Consider the following 14,747-nt stretch of genomic DNA (forward strand, 5'->3'; position numbering starts at 1 on the left):
TTTGAGTTAAACAGAGCCAAGAGTCGGTGCGCTTGTGCATCAGAATACGGTAGTTCAGTGGTAAGAAGATAAAGTGATGAAAATATTCAAAATAAAATGTTCACTTCAACTGATACTGGCTTTTTAAAAAAATTTTCTAAAGTGGCTAAAACATGTTTTGGTGGCGGCCCCGTCCTCAGCATCACATCACTCAGCTTCTGTGCTGGTGCCCCAGCTGCTTCTCTAACCTGGGAGAGCGCTGATCCGAATCTACTGCAGTTAAGTACCTCACACAACCCCACGTCAAATAACCCCAAAAATCACTTTCAGGAAGGTGGCTACAACTACATTTTTATCAGTAGTCTACTTGATCAGAATCCACTGTTTAATGGATGGTTCATCTGAACCACAAGGTCACATCCCACTGAGCGTATTCATAATCAGCAGGGCAGAAGCACAATATCAATACAGCACTCTTCACAATATCACTTTCACTCCTCTTGGTTTATGTCAGGTAAAAGGAAGGACTTTGACCTGACATGACCTTCAACAACATTGTTTTCAGTGCTGCAGCACCTGCAAGTATCTTCTGATAATTACAAAGGGTCATTCTAATTAATTACTCGTGTTCAACTTTTCGGCAGTGTTCACAATGGTTTCCCCTCTTGAGACACAGATGCAGTGGCCTCACAAAACGAACTGATGAAACTGACTATGACAATACCAGGTATGATTACTCTCATTTCCTGTGGATAGTGCTGCCTTTTCTGTATTAGAACCGACTATTCTAATAGAAGATAGAAGCTTATTTGAATCCAGACATCCAGACAAACCAAGTGGGAGTCAAAGTCGGTCTGTGATTCATAATGGAACAGCTCGAGGCGGTAGATTGGTATGACAACAAAGATTAGAGTCTGCTGTTTTTTTTTGAGGGATGGAGTTGCTCAAGTTCACAATTACTGATTAGATCGCCCAAGGCTACGAGAATACCAAAGGTAGAATTTGTCAATCGGCGTGATATCCTTTCTACTGGAAAATTACCTGTTATTCAGTTATTCATCTGATACTATGGTAGAGGATGTATTCTTTCAGAAACACTTTAGCACCAGGCAAAATTATAACATACACTCTATAAAGATTTTGGTATGTGTAAATAGTGGTGAACATCAATACTTGTATTATGGAGGGCTCAACTTTAAATGGAAATGCTTGGGTCAGTTTTTAAGGAAAATATTTTCAGAATAACAGAAAAATTTTTTATACATATTTTTATTTCATTTTTTTACAGACTTTTTGTCACAACAAAGTCAGCAAGAGCATTTTTTTATTTTATTTTGTCCATTACATTGTAGCAATTCATTTGAAAGCAACCGAGAGAGGACAGCGACCATTTCATAGCGTAAAAGCAGAGGCAGTTTTGACATGCAGCGCAACAGGCAGGGCTTCTAACCAAATCCAAGGCAAGGGGAATATTAACAGCCCCCCACCATCCAGTTTTAATTCTAACCCCTCCATTTACCCCTCGTTCAGTTACCCCACAGCCTATCAGTTACAAAATACACAGAGAAGCTGCAACGAAAAAAGGAATTCTTGCTCTGAAATCTCACTCTAGGGCTGACAAAATGAACCAATTTCTAAAACTCCTCATCCTACTATGTGATGTTAACATCGCTTTAAAAAAAGGATTCAGTAACAGATGCTTAATATTGCAACATTCAAGTCTTTCTAGTTAGCCAGCATGGTGATTGGTCAAAGAATACACAATATCTTTTATGCATTACCAACATGAAATTTTGTCAATAACACCATTTGATATGTAAGTGATACAGGGCCAAGTAGAAAAGGAAAATCTGGACTGGCCTCTGGACCTCTCTCACCCAACATTTCCCAAATTTCAGTATTGGACTGGAGGGATGGTTTGGTCTGTTAAAAAAAGAAATCAAGGTCGAGGAAGAGGCCACACATAATGAAAGGTTAATATAATTAAACTTTACAACCTTTCTTTTCAACCTACCTAGTATAGTACAGTGCAATTACTGTTCATGAGATTAAGCCTTGGCCATACAATACTCATACTGAAGTTGTAAAAAATATTAACACACTATGGATCTTGTTAGCATTTGATTACTTGACGGTTTTAAGAGACAACTGCAAATGAGAGGTGTGTATTTAAGTGCTAAGCTTTGCGTTTACATGATAGAGTTTGACTTCTAGTCTGCAGTGTTTCAGGATCCAGGTATGAGAGCTCTCCCCTAGTGATTGGTCCTTAAGGGAGACATTAACTGACAAGTCCTTCTGTTAAATGGCTACAAACAGAGGCCAAAAGAAGAGAAAATCCTATCCCAAAAAACTTGGGGAAAAAAAAAAAAAAAAAAAAAATATATATATAAAGGAAAATCACCAGACAGATAAAATGACCCTCCAACAAACAGACAAAAGCAGTGTTAAGACAGAGGTTGATAAGGGTAAAAGGGGTGAGTCCATCTTCTGTCAGGGGACCACTGCCTCCATCTGTCTGTCCGTTCACCCACCTGTCCAGCCACCTCCCACACCGCGGGCTCCTCACTTGAGCAGAGCCTTTATGGCGTCGCTCTCGGCAGCTTCAAAGGCACTGATGCCGTTCGGTCCTTTCCCGTCTTTGTCAGCACCCTGTGGAGAGGAGAGGACATGAATATTAAATATGCTTAGTAGGTGCATCAAGACTTACTTGCATCTGGCCAGGGGTTAAAGTGAGGAGTCGTTCTTTTTTGAACAAGGTATCCTTGCCCCTTTTGGAAACAAATAGTCCCAGGTATTAAGGAGGCACAAAACAGCAACTAAAACTTCTTTATACACATTCCTCTTTCTGTTTCAACCACATCAAATTATTGTGAAAAGGGGTTGAGCCTGACTGTACTTCTTTATTTTAGCAGTCTTTAAAGAACACAATTTCCCATAACCCTTTGACAATCATGTCACTAGCTTCTAAGAGGAGGTGAGTCCAAGGGCGAGTTGAAGCAGCATGGCTAGCTCAGATATGATTGTCGTAATACCAGGGAAGGGAGGGCTGAATAGTGGAATGGATGTGGAAGGAACCACATTACAACGACGCACGTATCTATGTTTCCACACTGCTAAACTGTCATGGGAGCTGTAGTGCATCTGTTTTGCATGCTAATAATGCTCACGTCGTCTGCTAATATGATCATTAAAAGATTATAGAAAGTAGACCCTGGGAACAAGTTTCACTTTTTCAGAAATACCATTGGAATAAACTCAAGGAAAGATTGAGCCGAGTTAAAAATGTTATTGGAAGAGATGCTAGCTGGGAGTTGATGGTCAGGACTCTATGGCTCGGAGCTCAAATTTAGACCCCGATTCTTGAGTTCCTAAAATGGGTTACATCGTGGTGGTGGACAGCCGTGTGCCAGCAGTTCTAATCAGTGGATGGTGGTGGAGGCTCTCAGTGGCACATGACGTGGGTCAAACCTTGCTTATAATACCTCCAACAAATATTTTGCTCATGGTCACAAACCCTTCTTGAACAGCTACCCTGGTATTTTTCTAAACCTAACTGAAACTTCTGTCACTTCTATTTTCCAACAATTCAGTCACTAAGCACTTGCCTGTCAGCCTATCTTTATCCAGACAGCACATGCAAAACAAAGTAACAGACGCTGAGGCACAAATCCATTTGAGCTCTGAGGGATGACAGAATGAATGTGAAAGAGATGGGAGTGGACGCAATCATTCGGATTACTAAGGACAAAGAAGAAACGTAAAAAAAAAAGAGAGGGATGAGACAGGCAATGTGTTGAATGCACATGTAGTTACAACAGATTTAATGGGTGACGGAGGAGTGGAGGGGCATGTAGTGGAGAAACGTCCCTTTGTTGGGCCTGCCAACTTTAGCCTCTTAGCAAAGGGCTTACAGAACCAAGGCAGAGAGAGTCTATTGTTGCATGGAGAAGCAGGGCATCAAAAACAATGTGACCCAGTTCAAGTGCCCCGCAATGCAGGGATGGTTGTCTGGGTGCAAATTCCATGCCACAGGAGCAACAGAGCGCATCCCAAGCAAGAGAGATTTACCAGGGCTGAGCGGGTAACCCGTCAGATCTACATCTCTAATTGGTCAGGAGACGAAAAGACAAAAGTTCGGAGAGGGTTTTGTCAATTCATAACATGTTTCACATCTCTGAGACGTGTGCACCTGTCAACACTCCGTTTATGTTCAGATCCCTGTTGTGTAACATTTTAACTCTGATGGTGACCAAAGTCCCTTGGTGATAGTTTTTTTTTAACTTCCTGGAGTCTCCCTTTTTAAGATCTGTATATCATGTTCCAACTTTTCGGATGAGGTGTGCAGTAAGTAGTCTCAGTCTGCTAAGAGGGCTCATAAATCTCAGAGATTGTTGTGTAGCAGAGATTCAAATCCAGAAAAAATGAGCAAAGTGTAAAATGTAAGGTTTACTCATGAAGGCTTTGGTGTTCAGGTCTTCAAACTTCAGAGATAAAAATAAATGATTGTGCTCCCTAACTGTATCTACAAATGCACAGAGGGTTCCTTCAGTGTAATTCATCTTGTCAGATACAGGTCAGGTTCTCCTGGAGGAAAACCTGAATCCTTCTTCTCTGATAATGATTTAATGTTTCTCTGATATGAACCGTTGTTCTGTCAGTCTGCACAAACATTGCTGGATCAAAGTATCAATAGTGATAAAGCATTTGTAGTGTCAGTTTAACTTTTCAAACAGCTGCTGACTCCTTTGTATCAGGTATCTGATAACCAATCATTGAGCTCTCCGCTCTACTGGATACAGGGGGGGAAAGGGAGGACAGTAAGACAGGAGGAAGCCCCCACCCTCTCTTCAAGCTCTGGGGAAGTCATTAGTAGCTGGTTCAAGACCATACCTAGCAGCCCACTCTACAGACCTCATTTAGATGGCAGGAAACAGCATTACACCTTGGATCCAGCCCTTTCAACATCAATACAGTGTCTGTCTGGGTGCCAACAAGTCATCCATCTGACAAACACAATTATATATTGGGAGTATAGTACCATTTCTGAGGTAAAACAATCTCATAATGATGATTCCCCTTCTGGTCAACACATTCTTATGTCCCCCTAAAAAGTATTAGTAGTAGGGGGTTTGCCACAGATTGATTCTCCCTATGGGCATTCATGGTAGAGTTACAATAATAGCTCTGGCTCTTACTCCTCCCTGTTACTGCTTCTCAGGATACACCATGAAATCCCCAATGGCCATCCAGCTCAGTGGCATCCTCCTGACACCACTTACAGTAATGAGCTTTCCCCAACTTGAATAATGACCCCTTATGAACACCTCACTGTCCAAACATTATCCAGTCAACGAGAAGCTAGTGGCCAAGTGAGAGACAGCCTAATGAATAAGAATAGACTCCCAGGGTGTCTCCAGTCAAACTAAGACGCATCATCATCCTGGATTATGGAGCCATACAAAGCAGCATTGGGTCAGTAATGTAATGCCACTGACCTGCCAACTGTCCATTAAGTTTTCATTATGCCACCAGTGAATGGAACTGAAAGGTCTCCCATGCTAAGCCTTCAAATATTGGCCCAGAACATCACTCCAAATCTATTTGAAATGCAATGCTCAGATCGGACTATTGACCTGCTGGCAGCAGTCAAACATTACCGCCCTGTTAGAGGGCAAGTTTTATTACACCTTGCAACATTTGGATTGGAGCAGGCTGTCAGCTAGGGTTCTGGGTGAAATGAAGAAAGCAGCTTATAGAAGTCATTTTTTAGGCGAACTGGAGTTTACAGTTGCAATGTAGAGAATTTATCAGCAACTATTTTAATAACTGACAGTTGTCATTTTTCAAGCAAAAATGCAAATTATTGGCTGGTTCCAGTTTCTCAAATGAGAGATTTTGATGCTCTTCTTTGTCATATATGATAGTAAAAACATAATATATTTCGGCTTCGGAGCTGTGAGATGCTATAATGGGCATTTTCTTTTACCATTTTCCAACTTTCTATAGACTTATCAAGAATATTCGGCAGATTAACCATGTGGAAACTGCAGTCAGTCAGTTGCAGACCTATTGGAGTTCATATGATCACATTTTGTTGTAGGCTGGTATTCTGTTGGAAAAGTTCTTTATTTGAACAATTCTCGTACAAAAGACAAATTAAGTTTGTGAAAGTTTTTCTATATAGTCTTTGTGTGAGAAGCACAAAATACCTTCTATACAACAGAGCTGAAATCAAATTTTACTCACTATTCGTATTCCTTTCAGAACCCTTTCAAAAACATATACTTCCTAGATCTTAGTTATTTGGGTAGCATTATCCAGACAAGACAATGTATAAGAAATACATCTACAGAGGCAAAACAAACTAAACAGGGGAATTTAAGTTAAGTTGGCAAACTCCATGCGAAGATGATATTTGCTCAAGTGTTTTATTTTAAGATTTTTTACTTGTGGACAACTGAGATAAACCAACAAATAGGAACTGACTTGACAAAATAATGCTGCATTTATTCCTAGTCATTGGTTCCTCATAGAAGAAAAGGATGTGTGTGTATTCATGTGTGTATGCCCATGTGCGCCCTTTTATTGTTGACTTAAAATTAACTGGCCTGTCTCTGCCGGCTTTAGTCAGCACTCTTGGCCAGGATTGTACGTCTGGGTCACCTACTGGGGTTAAAATGGCCTTTTCATAATTCACTGCCAACAACAGCATGGTAGTCTGGGGACAGTCGCTCCATGTGAGGAGTGAACCTGTGGGTTTCTTCATATCTTCACCTCCCACCATTATCCCTGTTCAGATGAGCTATGGCTGCCTGTCTTGTTTCTTATGATACCACAGACAAAAGGCTTTTTTTTAATTTTTTTTATTAGTATTAAAAAAGGGTCCCCCCCAAGGGGCTTTCATTTCCATTGCACAGACTATACTTGCATAGCTGCCAATTTCAGGTATAGAGGAGCCTCTGGCTTTCAGGAGGATGTACTGTGGCTCGAAGCGGGGGAAATAGAGGAAAATGAACTGCAGTTAATTAAGAAGTTGTTTTTTGTTTTTTTTTTCAGAAAGGGCAGTATGCTGGTTCTCAAACCCATCATCACTTTGATATGAGAGTGACATGTGACAATGTGATATTAAAAACATGCGGATGTAAAACGCATGTCCTCTTTTTTTGGTAGGTCTGCTTCCAAAGCGAAGCTGAGACGTCACCATAAATCAGATCAAAGTCTGCTTCGATAATAACGAAACAAATACAGCTTATAGATAATAGCTGATAGTGATAGACTAGAGCCGGATCTATCCAGACTGAAATATAAAACACACCGACAAACAAGCAACAGTTCTGTTTCAATTAGAACAATAAACCTGCCCATGCTTACCAACGTTGCACTACCAACTTTATAGCAAAGAACTAACTGTGTAGTAAACTGTTATTTTCTTCCTGTTGGCATTGGCTGCTTCCTTCAGTTTATCTTTGAGCCAACAGTACTGACGGCCAGCTGACTGCAGTGGCCAGCTGCTGGCCACTTGCGAGCTGCTGGCCGATTGATGCGAGGGCTGAGGCGTGTGACTGTGGCGGATTAATACAGTCGATGCCAACAGGAATAAGTAAGCAGTGGAGTACTACGCAAGTGTCTCTCTAACCTAACACCAATGTTTCCTATACATAGACTATTTCCTCTTTTTCTGCTTCAAACTGCATCAGAAACTGTGAACTGATTGAAAAGTATGCCTGAGTGGCTTGTATGCGATTATATAGTGTGTTTAAAAAAAAAAAAAAATTCTCTAGTCGGCAGTGTGACTGAGCTTGTGAATGCCTCCTCTCCTCTTCCCATTACTTTCGTTGAGCCAAGATGATGCTACCGTGAAACAACTCTGTAGAGGAGCTTTCATTTACCCTGCCTCATTTAGCCTGGCTGGGAACAGACAGCTGCTTACTCACCCTCAGCCCTCAAATATCTCTCTCTCCATCTCGCCTGCTCATATACACTTCTCAGTTTGCAGCAGACTTTGACTGTGAAGCATGCGAGCCAGCTAAGTGACATCATGCTGCCCTTTAAGCTGTAGGCGTTTCTCTCACTGTGGTACTGACCTTGTGCCATTTACTATGTTTCAACCAGGAGAGTAAAACTAACCAGTATTTTTTTTCTGCATGTTGTGAAACCTCAAATCTTTCATTGATGAGCCAAGCTACAGATATAAAAAGAATAATAATATCAAATCAGGACATTATCAGCTATAAATCATGTTTTATTCTACTGAAACATCTTGAGTGTTTATGATGAGTGCCAGACACAAAGACACGACTGAATGAGGTACTGAAAGACAAGTAGCTATTGTGACCCCCATCTGTGTGACATTCACTGTCTGTGAGGGCATCAATTCCACTGCAGTCTGACTCATTTTAGCAACAGAGAAGCAGAAATCCATCAGTGTAGATGAACAGGTGATCTGTCATTTATGTGCATGTACTTCTGAGTAAGACATACAAGAAGAGGCACCGACTTTCGAAAAGAAAGCTCCACTTACAAATGAGGCCTTTTATTTGACTGCACTGGAACTGCACAAATCTGTTTTCTACTGTTAGGTGAGGTTGGTTGGATTGGACATTTATTATGGTGTACTTGTTATTCAGTTGCACTACAACAGCCAATACCAGCTGTGCTTGACACAGTATTGTTTCTCTGCTCACAGCAGTGACTGTGTGTGCATATGTCCATGTTTATCTAACTGCCAGAGGTAGCATTTAAGATACAGATGTGTGACAAAGTTAAGGAAAAACAGACCAACAGTAATGTGTTGGGCCTCCACATGCAACCAGCAAACAGCTTCAGTGCTCCTTTGCATTGATTCTCCAAGTCTCTGGACTCTACTGGAGGGATAAACACCATTCTTCTAAAAGTATTTTCCTAATTTTCTGTTTTGATGATGGTGGTGGAGCTCACTTTCTAACACATCGATCCAAAATCTGCCAAAGGTGTTTGACCAGGTCGAGATCTGGTGACTGAAGGTCGTAGCATATGATTCGAATCTTTTTCATAGTCATCAAACCATTCAGTGACCCCTCAAGACCTGTGGATTGGGGCATTGTCATCCTGGAAGAGATCACTCCCATCAGGATAGAAATGTTCACTCAAAACAACTTTGTATTGATGTGCAGTGGCCCTTCCCTCTAAAGGGGACGAGTGAAACTAAAACATATCAGCAAAATGCCCCCAAAGCATAACAGAGCAATCAGATCCCTTCACTGTAGGCGTAAAACATTCAGCCCTGTGCCGTTCCCTTGGTGTACACCACAGATCCACTTGTCAACAGTACGGTGAAGGATGATTCATCTGACCATATTTTTCCACATCTCTGTAGACCAGTGCTGGTGGTTTTGGCAACACTGAACTCTCAAATGTTTTGTCTTCCTTGTACTAGATGTCACTTTAGTGACTATTCCTACTGAATCTCCTGCCATCCAGGCCCCAGCAATGAACTTTCAAAGTCACTTAGATCTTTTCCTCTTCACATTCTTTTTATACCTGCCACAGAGTGTGATTGGATGTTAATTGTTTAATTGTACCATGTATGGAAGCATCTGCATTCGTTATGTTTCGCAACTCATTTATTCAGTTTTTTCCTTTTATTCCTTTTGTCCCCTTTCTGTAGTTCCCGACCTAAACAACTGAGGGAGGCTGAGATGGAAAGATGGGGCAGGGATTTACATGGAAAACCCATGAATGACGCTGCTTAAAAACACAGACACAAAACAAGTGAACAGCAGCGATAATGTGTGATGCTGTATGAACATTCCAGCACAGCCTCCACAGGACTGTGTTAAAGGACCTTTTGTCCAATGAGTTACCTCATCAGCACTCATGGCTCACATGGACCCTCTGACACATCAACATGCACTGATGGGTGAAGGACACCAGGGCACTTCTGTGTGCAGATGCATGTATATGCATGCATGAATGAATGCATGCTGAAATCAGAGTACCAACCCCTTCTAGCAGGACCTTGACACAGGAGAGATGACCCTCGTAACAGGCAGATATCAGTGGAGTGAGCCCGTGTTTATCAGGAGCCTGTAGAGGGAGCAGGTGAGAAAAGCATGAGTGGCAGACTCAGAGAGAGAGAAAATTTCATGTATCAGCAGAGCATAGGCAGAGCCCACATCAAACACTAGGGCACATCCATCTTTTCTCTAAATCAAAAATAAATAAGAAAAAAATCCAGCAAGAGAGGTTTTACTTACTCTCTTATGATGAAAGCACACTGCACCTAAACACTACATTTATCTCCCATGTTTCACTAGTTCAGCTTATAAAGAGAAATGGAGAATTGCGTAAACACTTTTTGACTTGGGAGGCCAGGCGGCAGCGTATTTCGGAGCAGGTTTTACTCCTCGTGTCTCTGAGGACCAGACCAGTGTGAGCTGTGATGATGGGTTGTTGTAGTTATCCAATCTAAGATGCACCTTGCTGATGTGGGTGCCTTGAGCATCTATAGAACACTCACTATTAAGCCCCTTTTAAACTGGTCAAAAAACCTGCTCAGACCTGCCAACACCGGATTTTTGTCCACAGTGTAAAAGGAACCGTCTTTTTTTTTTTTTAAGAAGGTTTACCCATGTTTAAAAAAACGTGCTTATGCCTGCAAATTTGGGTGTAAAAAGGGTATTAGTCTACAACTAACTACCATGTAGGCCTAGTAAATTGTTTCTCCAGAGTTGGTTTCACCCTGATAGCCAAACATGTACCACAGTTCAAAGATTCATGCTGCTTTGCACACACAATTCTCCAAGTTACTGAACAGGCATATTAGACCTTTAGAACAAACTGGAAATTACAAAGGCGCTCCGTCCAAATTACAGATGTTAATACTGATGGATGAGTAAGTGCCCCAATGAATGGATAAAGATCAATCTACTGCCACAACACCAGAACAGACTATTGAGGCTCAGGGTGCCAATCAGGCTAAATGTGAGGTCTGGCAAGCCTAGACAACTGTTGAATGATAGAATGGACAACGGGTGAAATCGCATATGACAACTGGTTTTAACAAACAGCCTGCTTTTGTTTAAACAAATTGATAGCGCTCATATAATATCAAGCAGTTTGACAATGGGCTCAGACGGTGTGTGGGGAAGCTGACACAGACACTGTTCTTTTTTTTTGTGGTCTTTGCAGCCCAGCAGGCAAATTAATGCAAAAAAGTTGGTGATGTGGTTATTGTTGCTCTTACATTGACATCTGCTCCCTTAGAAATGAGGAACTCCACCACATCTGTTTGACCAAAGTCCGCAGCATAGTGCAGAGGCTTTCTCCCGCTATCCAGGGTCCGGTTTGCATCCTCAGCCTGGAGAAGAGAAAAAACAGCACACTGAAATAAATAAGGACAATGCTGTAACAAGCCATGAGTAACATATGTTAACAAGTCCAAACGTCTGATGCTAGAAATTATGAAAATATGAATTCAAATATTTGCAAATAAAATTATTTGTTGCATCTATCCCTTGTTTCTTATTTCTGTTTCCTTCAGTCAAATAAATGTGGCGACCATATGCACAGAGCACCTGTTCATGTCTGTAACTGCACCACTGCCAGCCTCTGATTGCCACTCACTCACATTTATTACTAACTCCACTGAAGGTCAAGCACAACACACTGAGGACAATTCATTTTACATCCATTCCCAGTGAATCCATTAGCATTGATGGATGTTGAACCTCGACCCCTTCTAATAGTGTTTAAATGCTACCTACAATGGCTACAGTTCCAAAGGCTGATGAAATTTAAACAGTTTCATTTCCACTATAGAAAAGGGACAGTGTACTGCAGTTGTTTATACCCAGACTTCTGTAAATAATGAAATGATTATGAGATACAATAAAACCATCAGAAATGAGAAAATTCTCCTTGTGGTTGGAAAATTCATTCATAATAAAATGCATTTGAAAAGTCTCAAATGCAACAGTCTAATTCGGCTCAAAACTCAGCAACTGTAATCATGACTTTTGATTAATTATGTGCAATGACGTTTTATAATTAATTTAAGACTGACGCTGCTCTAACGTGCAGTTGTATGTTGTACCTGGGCATCCCATAGTGTAGCTTATAAACAACATTTACATCTGTCTCATAAATATCTCATATTCATGTCAATTAAAAGTTTGAAGAAGATATTTCTGGTTTTTACAAGGTGTAAACACATTGTTGGATAATGGGGGGGAACTGTGAACCTATTAAAACCAATAGCTGCACTTACAGTTGCTCTCCACCCAAAGTCTGTCTCTGTGGTGAGAATATGAGTGTTTTGAGCAAACCGACAGGAGAGGAGAAGTGGGTTAAACTTCAAGAGTAGTTATACACTTCATACCCACAGTGAAAACTAGTCATTACAGAAAACATTACTGTAAGCATCTTAAATTGAATCTGACTAAAGCTGACAGTGGTTGAAGTGTTTTACATTCATTCAAGAGACAGATTTGGGGCATCGGACTATTGATTGAAGAGTCCGATTACACACTGACAGTCTTCATGTAGTTTTCAACTTGAACTGGAAAGTAAACTTTACAGATGGCTGCAAATAAAGTTGAACTGTGATTAATTTATAAAAATATTTGGCTGCCTTAAAGTCCGAAGCAATTATAAATATAGTACAGTAATTCATAGAGCATTAATGAGTAAGTATCTAATATGCAAGTAAAACTATACAGCTGTTAATTATAAGCCAGTATCCAGTCAATGTTTGCAATAATTTAATGCTCTTGTTTGTAAAAGCAAATATGGCCTCCTTCAGCAGAGGCAAGCACACAAGCTTTTAATCTTTTCAACAGAAGCAGGGGGCGCTTTAAGCTCTGTAGTGAAATGTGTGGCCTGACAGCCACTTATGAGTTTAGGCAAAGAGATTTTCTATCAATCTTTTCCAAATAGATTATGCTGGCTGGCATGAAAGGTTCCGCTAGATTTGCTGTAGCTGAGCCTCCAGCTGAGACCCCCGCCCACCACCGTTAGCTAGACACTGCCGGAGACTGGGCCCGTGTGGTGGGTTAGCTCGCTAGCCATTAGCTAGACTAATCTGACAGAGCGTTAGCAGAAACTCACTGTCCTGATAATAATACACATTGTCAAATAATGCAAGTGTTGTAAACAACTATTGTCGCCGCTGTTGCTGACATAACAATGGACACAGCTGTCCCCAGTGTGTACCACGTACCAGCTGATGCTCCTGTTGGTTAGCTTACCAACAGGTTGCTCTCTGCGGAAAGTGGTTATGACAGCCGTGCTAAACATGTTTCGTAATCAAAGCCACCACGCTTTAAGTACAACGCTGATGATAAATCATTGTATGGCTACAACCGCGACAGACAGCAAGACACTCACCCTCCACCTGTTTTCCAGGTGAGAGTAGCACTACATGCCGCTAACTATGCTACCGAAGCGTTGACTTTATTGTGAGGTTCGCAATAAAACGTCTTACGCCAGCCTTAAAATGTTTCGAAACATATTCATGCTCAGTCATATCTCCATATATACTGTTAACGTTACTGATACAGAAACCCCGATAGCTCACTAACGTTACATTGCCTAACTTAACATTACCCAACTCCAGTTACCGTTAGCTAGCTAGCTAGCTACCCAGCTACCCTACCACTTGGCGTTATTTACCTTAGCTAAAGAGCCACTTGTCAGAAAATTGTTGCACGCAACTCACTGAATAACCAGTCAAATCATAGCTGTCTTACCGTTACCAGTTTGGCTTTGACCTCGTCCAGGTCTCCGGTTTTCAATGCCCACATCAGTTCTTTATCTCCCATCTTCCTGTGTATGCTCCGGTGCTGCTTCTTCCCTGTTGTGCTGCAGAGCAATTGTCAAGTTGAATGCTAGTGCGTTAAAAGTTAGCTAGCTGAAGCTGGAAAACTCTTTCTGCCGTCGGGGCGAGGACGGTCGTAGAACTCGACTGAATACAATGCCGTTTTAATACTTCAGAAAGCAATATGAGTTGGATTTGGCGTGTAACTGGGAGCCGCCGAGGAAAAAATAGGTTCTAAAGAAGTTCTGAAAGGCAAAGTAGCAGACAGGGATCCGCCTTTTTGCAAGCGAGAAGTGTTTCCGATGCCGTTACCCGGAAATCAACGTTTAAGGGGAAAAGCGTTGCATTTTATGTTGCATTTAAGTGCACATGTTGAAACGAATTTTTCACATTTTCACCGATTTTTATCGCGAAACACACGCTACGAGGTCTAATAAGTCCCTTACGCACAGTTAATGGTAACTATTTACCATTATTTCCACCCTTAAAACATATGCAGTCAACGATTGGTGGCTAATCGCTGGTAGTTTCAGAAATTCCTACCCTTATATGGGTCCTGATAGCATCATTGTATTTCATGGTCAAAACAATGTCCAAAGCACTTTATTATCACCACATCAGTCCTGCAGTTCTGCTTTCCAGGGCACACCCAGCAAGATAGTGCAAATCTTTTCTTTCTTTTACTGTACTTTGCTGTCCAGGGTTCAGGAGCATAACAACACACAGTAAACATTAAATACAGATTATGGAAATAATATAATGAAATGAATCCCTTACATTAAAACAAATAATATAAGTTACATTATGTAAAGATGATATTTTGGTTTTGTCATAAGTGTTAATGTAAAAGCCCACATAGTTACAAAAGACAAGGGCAAACCACAGTGACCCAAAAGTGACTTTACACGACATATGCTTTACATGTCTTGTTAAGCCACACCACAGTAACACAGCTTCTTGTATCTTTAAATAG

The 14,747-nt window shown here is 41.1% G+C and overlaps 1 protein-coding gene across 1 annotated transcript; it reads right to left on the reverse strand.

Annotated features, from left to right (window-relative positions):
• Nucleotides 1-1,230: 1,230 nt before the first annotated feature.
• mtpn (myotrophin) lies at nucleotides 1,231-14,087 on the reverse strand. Its single transcript, XM_056368031.1, has 4 exons — nucleotides 13,707-14,087; nucleotides 11,204-11,317; nucleotides 9,961-10,044; nucleotides 1,231-2,628 (listed from the first exon to the last, which is right to left on the reverse strand). Exons 1-4 carry the CDS (start codon nucleotides 13,776-13,778, stop codon nucleotides 2,542-2,544), a joined length of 357 nt encoding a protein of 118 aa, XP_056224006.1. The 5' UTR covers nucleotides 13,779-14,087; the 3' UTR covers nucleotides 1,231-2,541.
• Nucleotides 14,088-14,747: the final 660 nt, after the last annotated feature.

This window comes from Seriola aureovittata, chromosome 22 (genome assembly GCF_021018895.1).
Source record: "Seriola aureovittata isolate HTS-2021-v1 ecotype China chromosome 22, ASM2101889v1, whole genome shotgun sequence".
NCBI lineage: Eukaryota > Metazoa > Chordata > Actinopteri > Carangiformes > Carangidae > Seriola > Seriola aureovittata.

Coding starts and splice junctions, on each gene's coding strand:
- mtpn (XM_056368031.1), bottom strand. CDS start 13,778: ATGGGAGATAAAGAACTGATGTGGGCATTGAAAACCGGAGACCTGGAC. Junction 11,318..13,706: donor TCAAAGCCAAACTGGTAACG/GTAAGACAGCTA, acceptor TCTCTTCTCCAG/GCTGAGGATGCAAACCGGAC. Junction 10,045..11,203: donor CTAAGGGAGCAGATGTCAAT/GTAAGAGCAACA, acceptor CTCCCTCTACAG/GCTCCTGATAAACACGGGCT.